Source organism: Sorex araneus, chromosome 2 (genome assembly GCF_027595985.1).
Source record: "Sorex araneus isolate mSorAra2 chromosome 2, mSorAra2.pri, whole genome shotgun sequence".
Classification (NCBI taxonomy): domain Eukaryota; kingdom Metazoa; phylum Chordata; class Mammalia; order Eulipotyphla; family Soricidae; genus Sorex; species Sorex araneus.
In genome coordinates this window covers 132,007,228-132,026,330 of record NC_073303.1, presented here as the reverse complement: position 1 = coordinate 132,026,330, position 19,103 = coordinate 132,007,228, and the positions used below count along the sequence as shown (strand labels likewise).

The 19,103-nt window shown below is 41.3% G+C and overlaps 1 protein-coding gene across 1 annotated transcript in view; it reads right to left on the bottom strand.

Annotated features, from left to right (window-relative positions):
- Nucleotides 1-18,847, bottom strand: part of TFRC (transferrin receptor) — a 36,903-nt gene extending 18,056 nt beyond the window's left edge. The window contains exons 1-11 of the mRNA XM_055127391.1: nucleotides 18,755-18,847; nucleotides 13,229-13,287; nucleotides 12,488-12,698; nucleotides 11,707-11,914; nucleotides 9,746-9,895; nucleotides 9,487-9,589; nucleotides 5,908-6,021; nucleotides 4,537-4,635; nucleotides 3,250-3,389; nucleotides 1,972-2,129; nucleotides 387-506 (exon numbers count right to left, since the gene is read on the bottom strand). Of these exons, the coding sequence (XP_054983366.1) occupies nucleotides 387-506; nucleotides 1,972-2,129; nucleotides 3,250-3,389; nucleotides 4,537-4,635; nucleotides 5,908-6,021; nucleotides 9,487-9,589; nucleotides 9,746-9,895; nucleotides 11,707-11,914; nucleotides 12,488-12,698; nucleotides 13,229-13,264 (1,339 nt within the window). The 5' untranslated portion in view covers nucleotides 13,265-13,287; nucleotides 18,755-18,847. The remainder of the gene's footprint in view (nucleotides 1-386; nucleotides 507-1,971; nucleotides 2,130-3,249; nucleotides 3,390-4,536; nucleotides 4,636-5,907; nucleotides 6,022-9,486; nucleotides 9,590-9,745; nucleotides 9,896-11,706; nucleotides 11,915-12,487; nucleotides 12,699-13,228; nucleotides 13,288-18,754) is intronic.
- Nucleotides 18,848-19,103: the final 256 nt, after the last annotated feature.

The window sequence follows — 19,103 nt, the reverse complement described above, 5'->3', positions numbered from 1 at the left end:
ACTTTGTACACAGCTGACCCTAACTTGATTCCCGGTGATATAAATGGTCCGTTGAACACAGCCTTTAGCAACGACCCTAAGCCCTTACTACAATCAGGTGTTGCCCCAAAGTAAAACAGGAGAGAACCAAAAGAAAGAAGCTATTCCAAGGTCAAAGGCAGATATACCAAAGACAGTCTGTTTTGCATTTAAGAACGTAGCATTAGCACAACATAAAAATAAAGGTTCTTGAATGTGGCTGATGCTGGATCAATTCCCGGCACTAATCCTGTGAGCACCTGCCAGGAATGACCCCTATATATAGTAGGCAAAGGGAAGAAAGCATTATTGTAACATTTAGTCATCTTTATAACATATATACTCAGGGCCCAAAATTTATGCTTTACCTTTTAAAACCATATCAGAGAATATCCGGGAAAGTTCCAATAGGAGAGCTGTTCCTACACTGGATTTTGCAGCTCCAGGACCCCAGGCATCCCTTTGGGCCCCTACTACAACATAGCGATCTGGGGGGCAGGGGAAAAAAAAAGAAATCAACCAGTTGTTTTACACTATTTAATATTTAAACCTAGAATAAGTACTTTAATGGAGAGATTGCCATACATATTAAGAAGACACATTTCAGATCTGACTTGGACTCCAGAGAAATAATACTTACCATTTTTCCTTTTAAGCATGGTTATTCTTTCTAAATTACAAGCTAAATTTACTCACCAACTCTGTTTTTGTGCTTATTAATTTAAGAAAGAACTAAGATCCAAAGGCTTTCCTTATTAAATGATAAGACTATGTGACTAGTCGCGTTTACACTGATGACTATCTTAGGGACTGGCAAACCATAGCAGCATACCTAGTCACTACATATCGTTTCTACCCATTTTTGTAATTTAACGGCAGAACTGAATAGTTGCAAAATATTTATTATCTGTTCCCTTAAGAAGAAATGTGCTGGGGCTGGAGCAATAGCACAGCGGGTAGGGCGTTTGCCTTGCACGCGGTCAACCTGAGTTGATTCCCAGCATCCCACATGGTCCCCTGAGCACTGCCAAAGGTAATTCCTGAGTGCAGAGTAACCCCTGTGCATCACTGGTGTGACCAAAAAAAGAAAAAAAAAAATGTGCCGGTCTATTCAGTAACTTAAAAAGATTTTCTGGTCAGTTTTTGACAAATTAAATTTCTAAATTTATTACAAGTTAATTATCTTCCCAATAAAATTAGTAAAATTTAATAAAATCAACTTTTCCTTTTTTTTTGGGGGGGGTGAGGGGACCACACCTGGCAGTGCCCAAACCTTACTCCTGACTTTGTGCTCAGGATTCACTCCTAGCAGGGCTCAGGGGTCCACATGTGGTGTCGGCGACTCAACCTGGCTTGGCCACATGCAAGGCAAGTTCCCTTCATCACCCTAGTCCTCAAGGTTGGAGCGATAGCACATCAGGTAGGGCATTTGCCTTGCACTCAGCCAACTGGGTTTGATTCCTCCGCCCCTCTCAGAGAGCAGGTCAAGCTACTGAGAGTATTTCGCCTGTTTGGCACAGCCTGGCAAGCTACCTGTGGCGTATTCCATATGCCAAAAACAGTAATAAGTCTTACAATGGAGACATTATGGGTGCCCGCTCAAGCAAACCGATGAGCAACAGGATGACAGTGATGATGATGAATAAAATTAAAGTTAAATTCCTAAGTTAATTATCACCTCAATAAAATTAACACCTACATAGTTCACGGTAGGATAGATAAGGTTTATTATATCATGACACCAAGTCAAGCCAGCATTCCTTATTCAGTGGATCAAGAAGCACCCAAGGCAATTACAATTGTGCCCAGTGCCACAAAGGATTAAGGGGATCCTGACTCCCACCCCCAGGTCTATGGTCCAGGGGGCTGGGGAGGGGAAAGAGGCAGTGGTTCTGTGTCTGTGTGGGGTGGAGGTGGGGGGGCGCGGCGGCAACCACATATAAGGGTCCTTACCTGGTTCTTCAAAGCCCTTAATAACTCCAAAGATGTTAAAAATTCTTCTCTCACTCAGCACATTGTTTACAGACAGCTTTATAATCTTATCCTTATTTATTTTCAATTTACACGAAGACTCAGCATTCCAACTTGTTGGGCACTCTTCTTCCATATCTCTAGAAGTAGAAAAGGAAAATCAGAGTTATTGTTAAGTTCCCACGTTTAAGGAAAATCAGTCTTCCTTGGTGCTTGGTGGTAAAGTATTATGTTAAAATAGATAAAATTTATTCCCTCGTAGCCAGTCACAGTTTAGCTAAGAAACATGATCAGTGGGGTTAGAACAACCGTATCATGTCACCACAGGAAATAAATGCTCACTTTAGTGTTTAAATCAAAATCTCCATTGTGGGAAATATATCCTTATCAAGATCACTGTCACTGTCGTCCCGCTGTTCATCGATTTGCTTGATCGGGCACCAGTAATGTCTCCATTGTGAGACTTGTTGTTACTGTTTTTGGCATATTGAATATGCCACGGGTAGCTTGCCAGGCTCTGCCGTGTAGGTGGGATACTCTCGGTAACTTGCTGGGCTCTCTGAGGAGGAAGGAGGAACTGAACCTGGGTCGGCCTTGTCCAAGGCGAACACCCTACCCACTGTGCTATTGTTCCAGTCCATCCTTATCAAGATATAAAAATAAATGGCATGTACTCAGATTAGGCTCCATTTTTAAAGAAGGATACTAATAAACTAGGGAGGATATTCAGAAGGACTAATTATGACTATAAATCATCTAGAAACTGACAAGAACTAAGAATACTAAACCTAAAGACAAGGAAACTTCAACTGTTTTGTGCTAAGAGAAATTAATAAAAAAGTAATAGATATAACCAAAACTAAGAAGTTCACTATGAATATTCTAGCTGATATTCTCCAATAACTGAATGAATTGCAACTGGCAATTAAGTGCTTTACCACTGCAAGCAGTCAGTGGAAGCTGTGCTAGAATTATTACACAAATGATTTATGAGTGAACTGAACAGAAATATATAAATCCACATAAATTGGGTTTATAAATCTAATGTATATTATTAAAATCACTTAATGAAAAACTTTTTTTTTTCCTCTCCCCACCCCCACCCCCACCAATGAAAAACTTTTTATCTATACAAAATTAGTGTTGTTCCAAAATTTACTAAATGCAGATTATAGCCTTTTTGTGATTTTATCAAACGAACTTAATTCTTCTCTAATCATAGAAACTTACATGTAAAATAGCTTTTACGTCAAAACTTACTTAAAGAGTTTCTCTGCACAGGCTCTGCTAATTGTTTGGACAGGAATATTAGGCAATCCTGATGACTCAGATGGTGGAAACTGAGTGTGATTGAAAGAAGGGAATCCAGGTGTATAAGGGTCACCCGTTCCCAAATGAGCCTGAAAAAACAAAAGTATAATTAGCTCCATGGTCACTTATTCAAAAACTTCCCTGTAGGTTGTTTTGGGTTTTGTGCTATGAGACTATATAGCCCTGGCTAAAATTAGAATATTTGTGCATGTATTTTTGGAGGTGGGGCCCTTTGGCCATCACGAATCACAGGAATCCCGAAATCCCGTTGATCGTTGATCTCTCGAGCGGGCTCAGTAACCTCTCCATTTGTCCTATCCCTGAGATTTTAGAAGGCTCTCTCCGCTCGGCCTCCCCAAGGATGCCGCATTGGAGGCTCTCTCAGGGTCAAGGGAATGAGATCCAGCCAGTTACTGGCTTTAGCATATGAATACACCATGTGAAGCTTTTGAGGCTGTCCCATGTGGGCAGGAAACTCTCAGTAGCTTGTTAGTTTTTCCCAGAGGGAGAAGTAGGTTGTAAGCTTTTGGGAGCTTGTTTTTAAGTCTCTGGATGTTGGCTGTTGATGGGATTACACACAGCTGGGTTCCTCTGCCGGTACCTTCATGCGTGAGGCTTGTCCGAACGTGTGGAGAGGAGCCTTGAGCATGGCTGTGGCTAAGATCCAGTGGTCTTCAGCCGCCGGGAGCTCTGCTCGGGGCAGGGAGGGAAGCTGGAGCCCATCCCCTCCGAGGGGCCCCGGGGAAGACAGCCAGGCGTGCGGGCAAGAGACTATCTGCATCGCTCTCTTCTGGGAGCTTGCTTGTATGTGTTTTTGGAGGTGGGGCCCTTTGGCCATACTGGATAATATTCTGAGACTAAACTAGTAAGATGCTCAAGGGACTCTGATGCCAAGGACTGAAACTGGGACATCAGCATACAAAACATATGCTCCATCAGTGTAAGTCATCTCCCCAACCCTAAACAAATATTTTAAAGTATACATGGTTCTACCTTCAATAACTCCAATTTTTATATGGCATGTGCCTGATTTTCATTTCAAAAAACTACTGAGAAAGCACTTTTTACAGCAATAACTATGTCTCAAAATCATATATAAACCACCTCCTAGCTTACTGTAAAACTATCCTAGAAAAGGCATATAAGAAAGCCAAGTTTTAGCACCGATAATGTAGATGGAATTCAGCAAAATTCTGAAAGCCCAAAAAAGTATTTACTTCAGAAATGAAAACTCACATGTCCAAAGAGTGGGAGCTCTGCTTCAACAACAGGAAAATCAGCCCGGTCCATGTATATTAAGACACCAATTGCATTAAATCTCTCAGCATTTGCAACCTAAAAAACAACAAAAGAAAAAAATATGCAAAGCTCAAAATTATCTAATCTTATTAAAATACAATAGTGAGTTTATGCTGAGACAAATAACTATACTGGAGTCTGTCAATATTCCCAAATATTTCAAATAGTTTATATGTTTAGAAAAAATACTTGACTTAAAACCGAATTTAAAATTACAAGGGAGGGGCCGGAGTGAAAGCACAGCGGGTAGGGCTTTTGCCTTGCACATGGCCCACCCGGGTTCGATCCCCCAAGCACCGCCAGGAGTAATTCTTGAGTGCAAAGCCAGTAGTAACCCCTGAGCATCGCTGGGTATGACCCAAAAAGCAAAAAAAATAAAATAAAAAATAAAATTACAAGGGAGATAATAAAGCCTCACACAAAACAACCTGTCTTTTGATATGTTGCTACCCTTGGGTAGGGTTTACTTTCATTTTTTTGTTTTGTTTTTGGGTCACACATAGCAATGCTCAGGGTTTATTCCTGGCTCTGCACTCAGGAATTACGCCCTGGCAGTGCTTGAGGGACCATATGGGATGACGGAGATGGAACCCAGGTCAGCTGCGTACAAGGCAAATGCCCTCCCCACTGTACTATCTCTCTGGTTCTCTAGGGTTTACTTTCAATTTAATTTTCCTTTTATTTGGGAAGGGTGACACATGCAAGTGCTCAGTGACGATTCTTAGCTTGGTATTCCAGGAAGCACAATATGCTGGGAATTGAACCCAGGGTCCAAGTTATCTCTAGAGATGTGAGCTATTCCTCCAGTCCTTAATCCTTAATCCTTTTTATGAAACACATGTGTAACTGAATTTTATATACTCCTAAAACTCAGTTATGTAGATCCATTTAAATTTTCATGTATTTGATAACTTAATTTTTGACTAAACACAATGCCTGAAAGTTGTCACAGTTGTGAAGTATTTTATTACTTTATATAAGTGAAACCTATTTGATTTTTTAAGGACTTTCTTTTTGACTCTAAGGCCACCTCAAGTAGTGCTCAGAACTTACTCTTATTATGTGCTCAGGAATCCTGATGTTGCTCAGAAGACCATATACAACACTGGGGATTGAACTGGGGTTAGCAGTGTGCAAGGCAAGTGCCTTAACCTTTGTACTATCTCTCCTGCCCTGTTAAGCACTGTAATAGATGATATTATCAGGTATGAGAGTTTGAGTCTACTAGTTTTCAGGAATTTAAAAAATGTAAAATACCATTTCACTGAACAAGACTTAGTATTAATATACTTTATAACTTACACTTACCTTTTCAGCAAAAGTGATTTTCCCTGCTCTAACAATGACTAGAGATCCATTCACAGGAAAATTTAACTCTTCAAAGTCCTTTTTAGTGCCAAAATTAGCATGAACCAGTTTACCCTAGAATAAAGACATTAGATTTAATAAGCATTGTGGTATTAAAATAACTGTCATCACTGTCATCCTGTTGCTCATCGATTTGTTCGAGTGGGCACCAGTAACATCTCTCATTGAGAGACTTATTGTTACTGTTTTTGGCATATCCAATATGCACGGGTAGCTTGCCAGGCTCTGTCACTCAGGCTCGATACTCTCGGTAGCTTGCCGGGCTCTCTGAGAGGGGCGGAGGAATCGAACTCGGGTCGGCCGAGTGAAAGGCGAACGCCCAACCGCTGTGCTATTGCTCCAGACCATTAAAATATCTACAGACTATAATCATTTACAGATCAAACCCCAGCGAAAAAATAAATTGGAAAAAAAAGGAAGCCAAAATCTAGAAACAATTCATGAGCATTCTAAAGTCAAAACTGGTCAGAGTAGAAATTCTAGTTATCTATTTCTGAGAATCCCCTCCCCCCAATAGAACCCACTAATTTAAAGAAATACATGAACCCCCATGTTTACTGGAACAATATTTACAACAGCCAAGCACTGCAAACAACCTAAGTGCCCATCAAGAGGTGGATATGTAGTTGCCACCATGGGCTCCCCCTTCCCCAGGCAGCACTGAGAAGGCACACTATCTGGAATACCTTTACCTACCCCTAAGTGAACAAACCAAGTAATCTTCTGAACTGAAAAATCAATGAGTGGTTACCAGATGGGAAAAGAAATGGGAAAATCTAGACAAAAGAGATAACTATATAGTTAAAGATAGAAATGGACTTTTGGTAGTGAATTTGTACTATTTATATAAAATAATGCTATTTCAGTTTTAAAAAATGTCAAATTAGTAAGAATAAATCAAGATTTCTGGTCTTCTAGATTGCATGACTTTTGTTACCCCTTGTTGCCTTTAATGTAAGAGCCTGGCAAGCTACCTGTGGCATACTGGATATGCCAAAAACAGTAACAAGTCTCACAATGGAGACATTACTGGTGCCCACTCGAGCAAATAGATGAGCAACGAGATGACAGTGACTAAAATATATTCATATAATAAATGTATATAATATATAAAAACATAATGTACATATTAATATAGTAAGAGTTATTTTACCTTGCTTCATGCTTGGGGTGGGTGAAGAGAAGGGCTAACATGGTATGTTAAACACCAAGATGCATACCAATATATTAAAGCCTTGCCATGGTTTCACCAGTTATTTCATGTTTCCACTCCTGATGTATGATTATCATCATATACAGAAGTCTCCCTCTATCTCTCTGTTTTGGGCCACACCTGGCAATGCTCAGGGCTTACTCCTGCCTCTGCATTTAAGAATGACTTCTGGTGGTGCTCATGGGATCTTATTGGATGCCAGTTTTTGATTTCGGGTCAGTCATGTGCAGGCAAACTCCCTACCCACTATATCACTCCATCACTCTGGCCCCTGGAATAAGTCCCTGTGTGATAAATGCTAAACACTAATACAATAAAGTAAGCTACAAACATCATCTTTTTGATATCTATATATATATACTGCTCCTAAAACGTACTTATAGAGTTCAGATGTACAGCTATAAACTAGTATTCACAACATCTAAATACAGAAAGTCCAAAGGTAAACTAAAATTATCAATATTTCCTCAGAGAATAATCTACCACTTCCACACCCCTGGCTGGCAGGCAGCCAGGGAAAGTGACACCATACAGAAAAAGAGGAAGATAAAGAATAACCAAAAAAATTCATCTGGCTTAGAAGGTCTCCACTAGGTGAACCCCATATGCAAATCTGTGGCTTTTTAACTTGAGAATCTACACTACTATTTTTATTATTTGTTTTAGGTCACACCTGTCAGTGATCAGGGCTTATTCCTGGCTCTGTGCTGAGGGATCACTCCTGGCGGGATTTGAGGGGACCATATAGGATGCCAGGGATCAAACCCAGGTTGGCTAGACATGTGTTCTGCCACTTTTGGATGATCTCCCTGGTCCTCTACAGTACTAATACTTTTCCCCCTATAGTAGGGGTTGGAGAGATAGCACAGGTATTAAGGCACATACCCTGCATGTTGTCAACACCTGTTCGATCTCTGATACCACGTGGGTCTCCAGGCTGGGTCCAGTTCTGGAGGCCTCAAGCATTTTCAGGACAGCCCAGGGAATCAATCTCTGACACTTCAGGGCCTTTAAAGCACCATATCCTCAAACCCATGGTTCTGAACCAACTGGCCCAGTTGGTTGAGAATTGTCAGGAAGGGACAACATACCCAGGACCTTCCAAGCACTACTTGGAAGACAAAAAAAATTTTTTTTTAAGTGGTTTGGCCATATTTGCCTAAATTTTAAAAGTCAAGTCAAGTTTAAGTGATTAAACTAAGACAAGACTCAAGTCAAGATAGTTATTTACAGGCCAGAGTGATAGTATAGCAGGTAGGGCACTTGCCTTGCATGCGGCTGACTCAGGTTTGATCTCTGGCATCCCATATGGTCCCCCGAACACTGCCAAGAGTAATTCCTGAGTGCAGAGCAGGGAGTAACCCCTGAACATCACCAGGTGTGGGGAAAAAAAAAGGGAAATGTTTTTTTTATGTATGTCCCCACATAACGGAATATCTGATACATGCATTCAATTGGCAATTGTCATGTAATATCTAAGGCTCTGGGACCAAAGAGAAATGAAACCATCTTTTGCCTCTTGTCCTTCATGTAGCTTTTATCCTACTGAAGAAACAGATGCCAAGTGCTCAAGAAAAAAAAAGTAGAAAAGTGGGAAGCTGACTAAGGTAAGGGCCTCGGCACTAAAGCAACAGTACAGTGGGGAGGTCATTCGTTTTATACGTGGAGAACCCAGGTTTGATCCCTGGCATCCCAAATAGTTCCTAGAACACTGCTAAGAGTTAATTCCTGAATGCAAAGCCAGGTAGGGGTAACCCCTGAGCATCACCAGGTGTGACCCAAAAAGCCAAAATAACAATAATGTTAATGACCCTTTTTCAGTAAAAGAATCTTCCTAAAGAGGTCATGCTGGAACTGAGACTTACACAGTGAGGGAAGAAGTCATGTTGATATTTAGGGAAAGAATGGACTGGGCAAAGGGAAAGGCAAATTTTATAAAAGTTTGAACTTGAAATATGCTTGCATTTGAGTGTTTGTGAAATATCTGGGAAGTCACAGTGGAGACTGAGTAAGGAGGAGAGCAGTAAGATTACTTTGGATCTGGTCTGTCAAGATGAGGACTTGAGATTTTATTTCATCTACAATCTACATACAGAAAAGAGTTAAAAATAAGAATAGTTTATGACGCATTTTGCAAATAAATTCATACTAAAACTAAGAGCTTGCCAGGCTCTCCAAGAGGGACGGAGAAATTAAACCCTGGTTAGCCACGTGCAAGGCAAACGCCCTACCTATCACTCTAAGAAAACTTGTTTTTGAGTTATTTTAACAGGGAAAAAGTCTTGTGCACTTTGCACCTTACTTACAGTAACTGTCTTAGCCTTACTATATGCCACATAACCATCAGGATTCTCCAACAGGAATGGTGCATCACCACTTGTACGCAGTATGGTCACTGAGTTTCTAGAACTGTGAAAACAGATTAAATGTAGTTAATGTCGTCCTTGAAAAATAAAATTATATAGCTTTAAAATAATTATTGAGTTACATTATTTTTAAATTCCTTGCTACATTTAGCACATTTTTTATTTTAAAAAAATATGCATTTGTCATCTTTCAACATACCTGTCTTTGACTTGAATCTTAACAAAATGTTCATCATGCCAGACCTGACTGAGTTTAAATTCACGAAATTTATTTTCAATGAGGAAAGCAAGGGTTTCATCTTTTTGGGATCCAGCTTCACGAGGGGTATATGAACTTTCACCCAGCCACCTGCAGGAAAGATTACTTGTTAAATAAATTTAGTTTAAAATATTGAACTCAAACACACAAATTGTTTTAAAAGCCTAACTCAAAACTATACCCCTCATAGTTAAATTGACTAGATAAATGTAGAAGGAAAAAAAATAATAAACCAAAAAAACTTGTGTTCAGTTTCTGAAGTTATCTTACTTCAAATCTGTTAAACTCTCTGGTTGGGACTAGGTGGACAGTATACATGTCCACCATGTGCCCTCGTTTGATTCCCAGCACCACCTCTGAACATCTCTAGGGGTGGGTCTGGAGGACCCCAGCACCACAGGGGAGAAGACTTTGATACTGCAGGCACAGCAGGGCCTGAACAGCAGACATCCTTGGGTTCTTGCACTAAACTGATAGCGTAGATGGCCAAGAATTGCCAGTGAGACTCCAGGACCTCCTGAGCACAACTGGGTGGAAAGAAATAAGTAAATAAATAAATGTCTCATAAGTGCTTCAAGAATCTCATTCCAATACAATTTATCTCTTAGTTTTTTTTTTTTTTAATTTTATTTATTTATGGCTTTTTGGGTAATACCTGGCAATACTCAGGGATTACTCCTGGATCTGCCCCCAGGAGTTACTCTTGAGACTATATGGGATGCCAGGGACGAAACCTTGGCAGTCCTACCCAGTGTACTATTGCTCCAGTCCCGTTTTAGGTGTAGTTTTAAGGTAAATGAGGAGCTTCTAGAGTACAGTATCTATTAAAGGCAAAGAGGAAGTATAGTAAGGAATAAAATCAAGCTTTGATTTTTATCTGCCCTGAAGCATTCTGAATCTTCTGACCAAACTTTTCTCTTCTGATCTTCTGCAACTCTAATCTTCATTTGGCACTTCTCAGGTGCTACTCCTTACTCTGTGCTCAGGAACCACTCTCAGCAGTTTTCAAGGAACCATGAGGTGCTAGGGATTGAACCTAGGCTTATGCATGCACTTGGCAGGTAATCTCAGCTCTCTCTGGCTGAAGTTACTTGTTATCTTTGTGAGGAAGAGTGCTAGTAAACTACACTCACTTTCTATACAATCTATAGTATACATCTAAGTATTCACTACATGATATGAAAATGCAGATTTCAAGCATAAGATTAAAAAAATGTATAGCACTGAAAGAAGATGTAACAAAAATAAGAGATAAATATGTTCTCTACCAAGTTAAGATATCTAAGGAAGACCTTAAAAAATCTAAGGACAATACCCGTAAGGACACTTTCTGTGGTATGGATGAGTTTAAAATGAGAAGAAATCAAGTAAAACTAGAGGCATTCCACACGTTAGTCCTGCTTCAGAGAGTAAAGAGGCTACGACTTCTTTACAAACAGTAAGAGTTCTCAACAAGACTTCTAGGGTGTTAAGATAGAAAACCTCATCAGGAGAAAGTTCTGTAGTAAGCAAGCTACAAGAACCAACTGAAAGATCAAGAAGCTGAAAGTTTTATTTTTTAGAAAAAGGAAGTACTATTTCTCTACCAGTATAACTCCTAGTAAAGGACTATTTTCTCTATCAATATAGTCTGTACTCTTACATTCTAGTTAACTAGGGAAAGTCTTTCCTACTATACTACAACCTTTCCTCCAGATTGTGACCTGGTTTGCTTCCCTGCATCTAATGATTCACTTCTTGTAAGTAGCACTGTAGCACTGTCGCCCGATGTTCATCGATTTGCTCGAGTGGGCATCAGTAACATCTCTACTGTGAGACTTGTTACTGTTTTGGGCATATCGAATACACATGAGTAGCTTGCCAGGCTCTGCGACTAAACTTACAAAGAACTCAAAGCTTACCTGAGGGATCTGGTAAAGTCTACAGTATTTAGTTTTTCTGACAACATTGTTTTGAGGTCTGTCCACAGTAAGAGAGGTGATACTTCAGGTTCGAAACTTTCTTCAGGTTCATCAGGTTCTGTTTCCTGGGTCTCTGGTGCTGCCAGTCTCTCACATTCACCTTTTAGTTCTGCACGCTTACAGTAGCCCAGGTAGCCAATCATAAATCCTAGCAAGAAAAAGTTTTAGAGGTAAACTCAAAGGATTTCATGTACAATCAGCCTGGCAAGCTACCCGTGCATATTGGATATGCCAAGAACAGTAACAGTAAGTCTCTCCATGAGAGACGTTACTGGTGCCCGCTCGAACAAATCGATGAGCAACGGTATGACAGAAGACTTAAGAAAGAATGATTTTAATCAAATCATAAGTTAGAAAGAAAAACACCCCATTTTAATTCTTTGTATTTTAAGCCATATAATCTTTTCTACTTTAAACAATTACTATTTCAAAATATAGCTACACATTTTCTTCCCAGAAGGCTTACCTGAATCCTCAGATCAGCTTCTATGGTATGAATATCCTGTGCATACTTTCAGAGTAACATCTGACACTACACTGAAATGATGCATGCATGTGTCTCTCCTGTCCCACTAGGCTAAACTCAGAGGCAGGTATATAATCTTGAACCTATTTCAAGGCCTATTAAAGTGGCATATAAAAAATACAAATTAAGTATTTGCTGATATGAATAAACAGACTCCAAAGAAAGGAGCATTAAGTCCTGAAAGGACACTCTTACCAATCAAAAAGAAGATGATGACAGCAATAGTTCCATAGCAGATGCATCCATTGAGCCTCTTTGGTTTTTTGACACTGGCATGATTACCCTTCACGTTATTTTCAACAATTTCTTCTTCATCTACAGCTAGTTTCATCTCCACATGACTATTATCGCCATCTACTTGTCGAGCCAGACTAAACCGGGTATATGATAATGGTTCTCCGCCAAACTGAAAACCATGAAAACATTTTTTTAAGAGAGAAAGAAATCATGGTCAAAAAGAGCATAGAAATATTTACAAAATTTTTTGTCAAATATTATACTTGTTATTGGGACACTAACTATTATACATTCTGAAGAAAGCAGTTTAACTTTCAAACCAACACTGTTTCTTGTGCACAGTTCTGTTAATGATAATTAAAGAACAAGTTCACACATTAAGTCTTCTTTATTAAGATTTTCCATCAGGGTTTCTGTCATGTATACACACTGGTAAACGATTAGAACTTTAATATATCTTATCTCCATTTATTAGACCCAAAATTACCCAGAAACTTTTGACAGGATTTTCTAGAATTAATTTTATTCAAGATAGAATACACATTCCTCTATATGATCAGTTATGTCTCCAGGCCACTATGCTTGAAATGTAAATTAGTATCTCAAGATAGATGCCTTAGATATTACAGAGTAAAAGCCAGTTGTATAGTTCATATTCTTATAACTGGTGACAGAAAATAGAATTTAACTCTATCTTACCAAGTTAGAGAATGCTGATCTCGCTTGATCCATCATTCTGAGTCACCACACAGAAGAGCCTAATATTAAAAGAGTATTAGTAAGAGAGTTGTCAGTGTGGGAGCTAAGTGTGAACTTGCTTATGAGAACCATATAGCATGCTGGGAACCCAACCCAAGACAAGAGCATACAAGGCAAGTGTCTTGCCCGCTGTACTACTGCTCCGGCTCAAATGTCTACTGTGTATACTTTTCATATACCATATTATTACATGTTAAATTTGCTTTAAAATAACATTATTTGAGGCCTGAGGAGATGGGTCAAAGGGCCAATTTACATGCTTTATATGCAGGAGCTCCAGCACCATGGAAATGTATTCCTCCCAACCCTCAAAATAACAAAATATGGAAATTTATTTCATATTTTAAGACCTTTCTTATATCACAAGCAATACTTCTAGCACATATAACACTTTATCACACAAAGTTGTGAAATACATGAATATAAATCAAAAACATTTTATAAACTGACATTAGGAAAGTCTCATCTAAAAAGCATAGTTAATAGATTTTTTTTTATTTTTTTTTCATAGTTAATAGATTTTTAAAAAATTTTAACCCCCAAGCTTTAAAGACCAGTAAGTAATAGACCAAATTCCTGGAAGTACAATCTCTTACCCCTTCTGGTACATAAAACTTATCACTATCATTGCACCAGAAGTGTACAAACCCAATCACTAGAGCCAGAACTAGAAGGCCCCACCCTGAACCAATTTTACTCACCCTTTTCCAAGAAAAAACAGTCTACAAGTTTAATACTCATCTGACCTAACCAATCATTTCTCAAGGTCTTCAATTTTAAATTAACTTTAATGCTGACAAAACATTTAAATAAATGACCTAAATACAGAAACTAAAAAAGGTGACTGGTTGGCAAGTCTATAAAATATATTAATAGAATGTATTATTTTAAAAAAGATGCTTTTAATTATTAAAATATAAGTACTTTTACTTTAATTTTGGGCCACTGCTGGATGTACTGAGGAGGACCATATGGGGATAGCAGGAATTAAACCAACGTTGACCATTGATTTGCTCGAGCAGGCACCAGTAATACGCCATGGGTAGCTTGCCAGGCTCTGCCGTGTGGGTGAGATACTCTCAGTAGCCTGCCAGGCTCTCTGAGAGGGGCGGAGGAATCGAACTCGGTCGGCCTCATGCAAGGCAAACGCCCTACGGCTCTGATCCCACTTATTTTTTTCTTAATCAAGAGAACAGATCAGTTAAATAACAGAAACACTATTTCAATTTCAATCCCAAGACACAAAATTGAGACATCACATAAACTAAATCAATTAAGAGAAAAAGTGTGACCTAGGCAATTCTTGTTTTAATCTTATCTTTTAACTCTTCATCAGTGAAGAACCAAGTAAATATAAAATTCATAGAAAGTTATATACATACAGTAAATTAGTCATTCTTTCAAAATGGCCCTTGTCTCATGTTTATCTTTGTTGTTCTCAAGAATACTGGGAAAAACTATGATTCTCATGTTAATAAACTTTGATTTAGGTTCTTTAATTAAGCCATTGGATGAAGAAACAAAGCAAGCTATGGTACTGTACTGTATTGTTACAAACGTCTTTAAAATTCAAATCACCTTACTCTTACTTTCATGGAATGTGAAGTTAATTTCATTTCATTATCTTGAGATCTTAAGCTACCTTATGATGTCTCAAAGTCAGTTTTCTACAGAGTACATATGGCTAAGAAACAATGGGAAAATCAAGTACCAAAGTACACCTTTACATACTTAAAGCTGACAATACATTTCACCTGAAATAATAATAATCTTATAGCTTGGGCTGGGGGGATAGTGCAAACAACTGGACTGTATGCTTTGCGCTGAGGCCCTAAGTCTGATCCTTGGTACACAAGAACTAAGCACTGAAATGAGCAGAACTTCTAACACCCCAACAAAAAAAATAAACTATTTATTTCTTACTAGTAATAAACTCCTTTTTGGAGTGAATAGGAGAACCAGTGGTGCTGGTGGAGCTGGGGTGGAACCAGGATTATAGTCAGTGATGCTGGGTGGGGAGGATGGTGTGCTGGGAAATGAATCTAGGGCCTCAAATACACATTTGCTGTGACACTGAGCCACCTTCCAAGCCTTGCAGTTCAATTTAAATGAAGCGCTTCAGTTTGAGGCTATGTCCTACAGCAGCATTCTCAACCAGATTCATATGGCCCTCTGTGCCCCCAGGATAAGAGGAACCAAAAATGAACTGCCTAAAAAGAGGCAAAAACCCTTTTGGACAGGTGCCAAAGGAAGGAAACAAAGCTAGAAAGGGGGTCATGATTAGGAAAACGGTGGAGAAACTTCTAAGAGATCTTCATGATCTAATACATTCACCGATCTGTATCTTCTCCAAAATGAGAGAATCTAGCTCAGCCTTTATACCTTTACACCCTTTGTTCTTGAATTCCATAATTTCTTCCAGGCTCAAGGACCATTTTCAAATTTTGTTTTTTGGCCATACCTGATGATGCTCAGGAGTTACTACAAGCAGTGCTTGGGGGACCATGTGGGACACTGGGGATCAACCCCGAGTCAGTTGTGTACAAGGTCAACCACCCTATGGGCTGTACTATCTCTCACCTGCCCATTTCAGTTTGATTCCTCTGTTCTAAAATACTAGATATGATAGGAAGTAGTAACTAGTAAAAACTAAATTTTTTTATCGTATTTTTTTTTTTTGTAATAGAACTGGGGCATAAGGAATATACATGAAACTGAAAACCTTGGTCCTAAAAACTTTACTCATTTCTGCCACTAGTTTATCCTGAAATTAAAGAACAAAGCTTGGGTAGTAAGAAGAGTTTTAAAAGTAGGTAAACTTTTTATTATTTCAGGGCTGGGGAAGAAATCCAGGATTCATGTATGCAAATCATGGGTGAGCTCTCTCATGTTCTCACGTGCCAAAAGGAAAAAAGCTTCAGTTTACCACTTGGGCGTACTAGTTACTAAGCAATTTCTTATAATTACCTGTTTTGTAAACTATTTCCCTAGATGCATCTGCAGTTGAAAATGAAAAAATTACATGGACATTACACAGGTTCTTGTAGAGTCCTCAGAATATGTGCATATACTCAAATACTTGCATATATCTCGAAGGGCTTGGAAAGAGATGGTCAAGGTTTTCCCCTTTGCTTTTTTAGTCACAGTAGGCTCAGTGCTCCAGATCCATGGGGTGCTGGACTGAACTGTGCCTCCAGACCTCAACACAAGCTCCCTAGCCCTCTGAAACATTTCCTGGCTCCAAGGGTCAAGATTTTTCCCTAGCTTTCAGATTCCAACTCTAGGGCCCTGAGATAAGGCACCACTTACTTTCTTGGCACCAACTAACCCAAGTTCAACCACCAGCACCACTGGTTGTGGCCCAATCCCTTCTCCTTAAAAAGATTCCAAACAAAGAAACCAAAGAAAATTAGCAGAAACTTCATTTCCTCTTAGTATTCTGAGAAGAAAAAAATTCTTAAGTGACAAGATTCTCCCGACAAGATCACTTGTAGTCAGTTCGGTCCTTCTGTGTGACGTTCATGCTACAGCAGGCACATGGCACACGCAGAGATCCAAATGTTAGAAGATCATTTCTAATTTACTTTCATCTAATTCAAGTTCAGCTGGGAACCTTGCTATTATACATAAGTACCTCATCAGAGGCAAATAACTGCCTTAAGATAGAGTTGTTACTCCTCATTTAACAATTCAGTGCAGGCAAGACTCACAACCACCATTTACTTCACAAGAACATTCAACGTTGTAAATTTACATTAAATTGTTAAATTTGTTGCTACAACTTAAATATATATATATTCATTCTCTGGCTAAGGTCTTGAGTGTATTATAACGCAAAACTGAGAAGGAAGAAAACAGCAGGGGCAACAAATACTTTATACAGTCTCAACTTCAGTAGAAGACAACTTCGGGAAATAATTTTAAATTTATTTAATAAGGTCAAACTCTCCAGTTAGAGACAAGTGAATCAGCATCTAGTATTCCCAGTCTTATCTAAGCCTAAATTAAAGGTATCAGGTATCCACCCGCTTCTACTTCAGTTCTTCCACATTTGCCTCCCCTACTGAGGGGTGACAGGAAGGGGCAAGTGCTCTTAATCTGGCCTCTTCAAACTGTAGTGGGCTTACAGAACTTTTAATAAATTTATTTTCTAACAAATTAATGATTATCAGTGAGTGTCTGGTCTACCTGAGTATCTTTAGTCGTTTAAAAAACAAAAACAAAGAACTTGAGAGAAAAGGGGGAAGAAAGTCTACTGGCTTCCACCAACAGTGGACAGCGGGATATGTCAGCGACCAAGTCTTTTCTCCCCACTGCCCCGGGACAGGGATACAGGGGCTTCTAAACTGGCGATCGGCACAGCAAGGCCAGGGGACCCTACGGTCCTCTCCCCGAGGACAAAACCTACCCCAACACAACGGCCCTCCTCAGCACGCAGCTCGGGCGCCATGCGGCGCCACACGTCTGAGAGAGCCGGGCAGTACGAGAGAGACACACACACCCTACACACACACACACACACACACACACACACACACACACACACACACACACACACACTCGCGCACCCTAGGCAGTCTGAGAGAGCCGGGCAGTACGAGCGAGACACTCTCACACTCACTCTCACTCTCACTCTCTCTCTCTCTCTCTCTCTCTCTCTCTCTCTCTCTCTCTCTCTCTCTCTCTCTCTCTCTCTCTCTCTCTCTCTCTCTCTCTCTCTCTCTCTCTCTCTCTCTCTCTCGCCATACAGAGCTCACGCACCCGAGGCGGCCCCGTGAGGCGCCGCACGTCTGAGAGCCGGGCAGTACGGGCAGTACGAGCGAGACCGAGACAGACAGACAGACTGACAGACACACACACACACACACACACACACACACGCGCGCGCGCGCGCCCTGGCCTTCTCTCTCTCTCTCTCTCACACACACACACACACACACACACACACACACAAACACCCCGCACAGAGCACGCGCGCCCGAGGCGGCCCTGGCCTTCTCTCTCTCTCACACACACACACACACACACGCCACAGAGCACGCGCGTCCGAGGCGGACCCGACCTTCTCTCTCTCTCTCTCTCACACACACACACACACACACACACGCCACAGAGCACGCGCGTCCGAGGCGGACCCGACCTTCTCTCTCACACACGCACGCACGCACGCACGCACGGCGGTGCCCGATGCCCAGCTGGCTCCTCAGGGAAGCCTAGGGCCAGGGCTCAAGGGCTCAAGGTCACCCACGCGCCCCAGTAGCAGTCCCGGGGCCACTTCCTGGGCGGCCACGTGCTCCGGCCGAGCCCGCGGGGAGAACGCGGCGTGGCGGGCCCGGGCTCCCGGCGGGGGCACGGCCCGCCGCGGCCCCCGCGCCCTGCAGGTCCCTGGCACGGCCCTGCCCCCGCGCCGTCCCGCCCCCACAGTCGCGAGGGACGCGGGGGGGGACGAGGCGACGCGTCACTCACACAGGCGCCTGCTCTGTCCGCCAAGAGACAACCTCCGCCGGCCGCCGCGATGCCCTTTGAAAGGACAGCCGCCCCCCGCCGGCCGTTATACTCCGCCCGCCCCGCCCCGCTTCGCGTAACTTCCGGCAGCACGGCTTCCCTCGGGGCGGGGCTTGAGGAAAGCACCCGCGGGCAGCCGGGAGCGCGGACCCGGACGCGAGCCTCGGGCGGCGCCTGCGCGGCTCGGGCCCTGCGCGCGGAGAAAAGGCGCCAACCGAGGCGCCAACCGAGGCGCCTACTGACCGGCTCCTGGGAGCGTGGGCGGGCGAGGTGCGTCGGGACTCTCAGGCCTTCCGCAAGCGATCTGCTT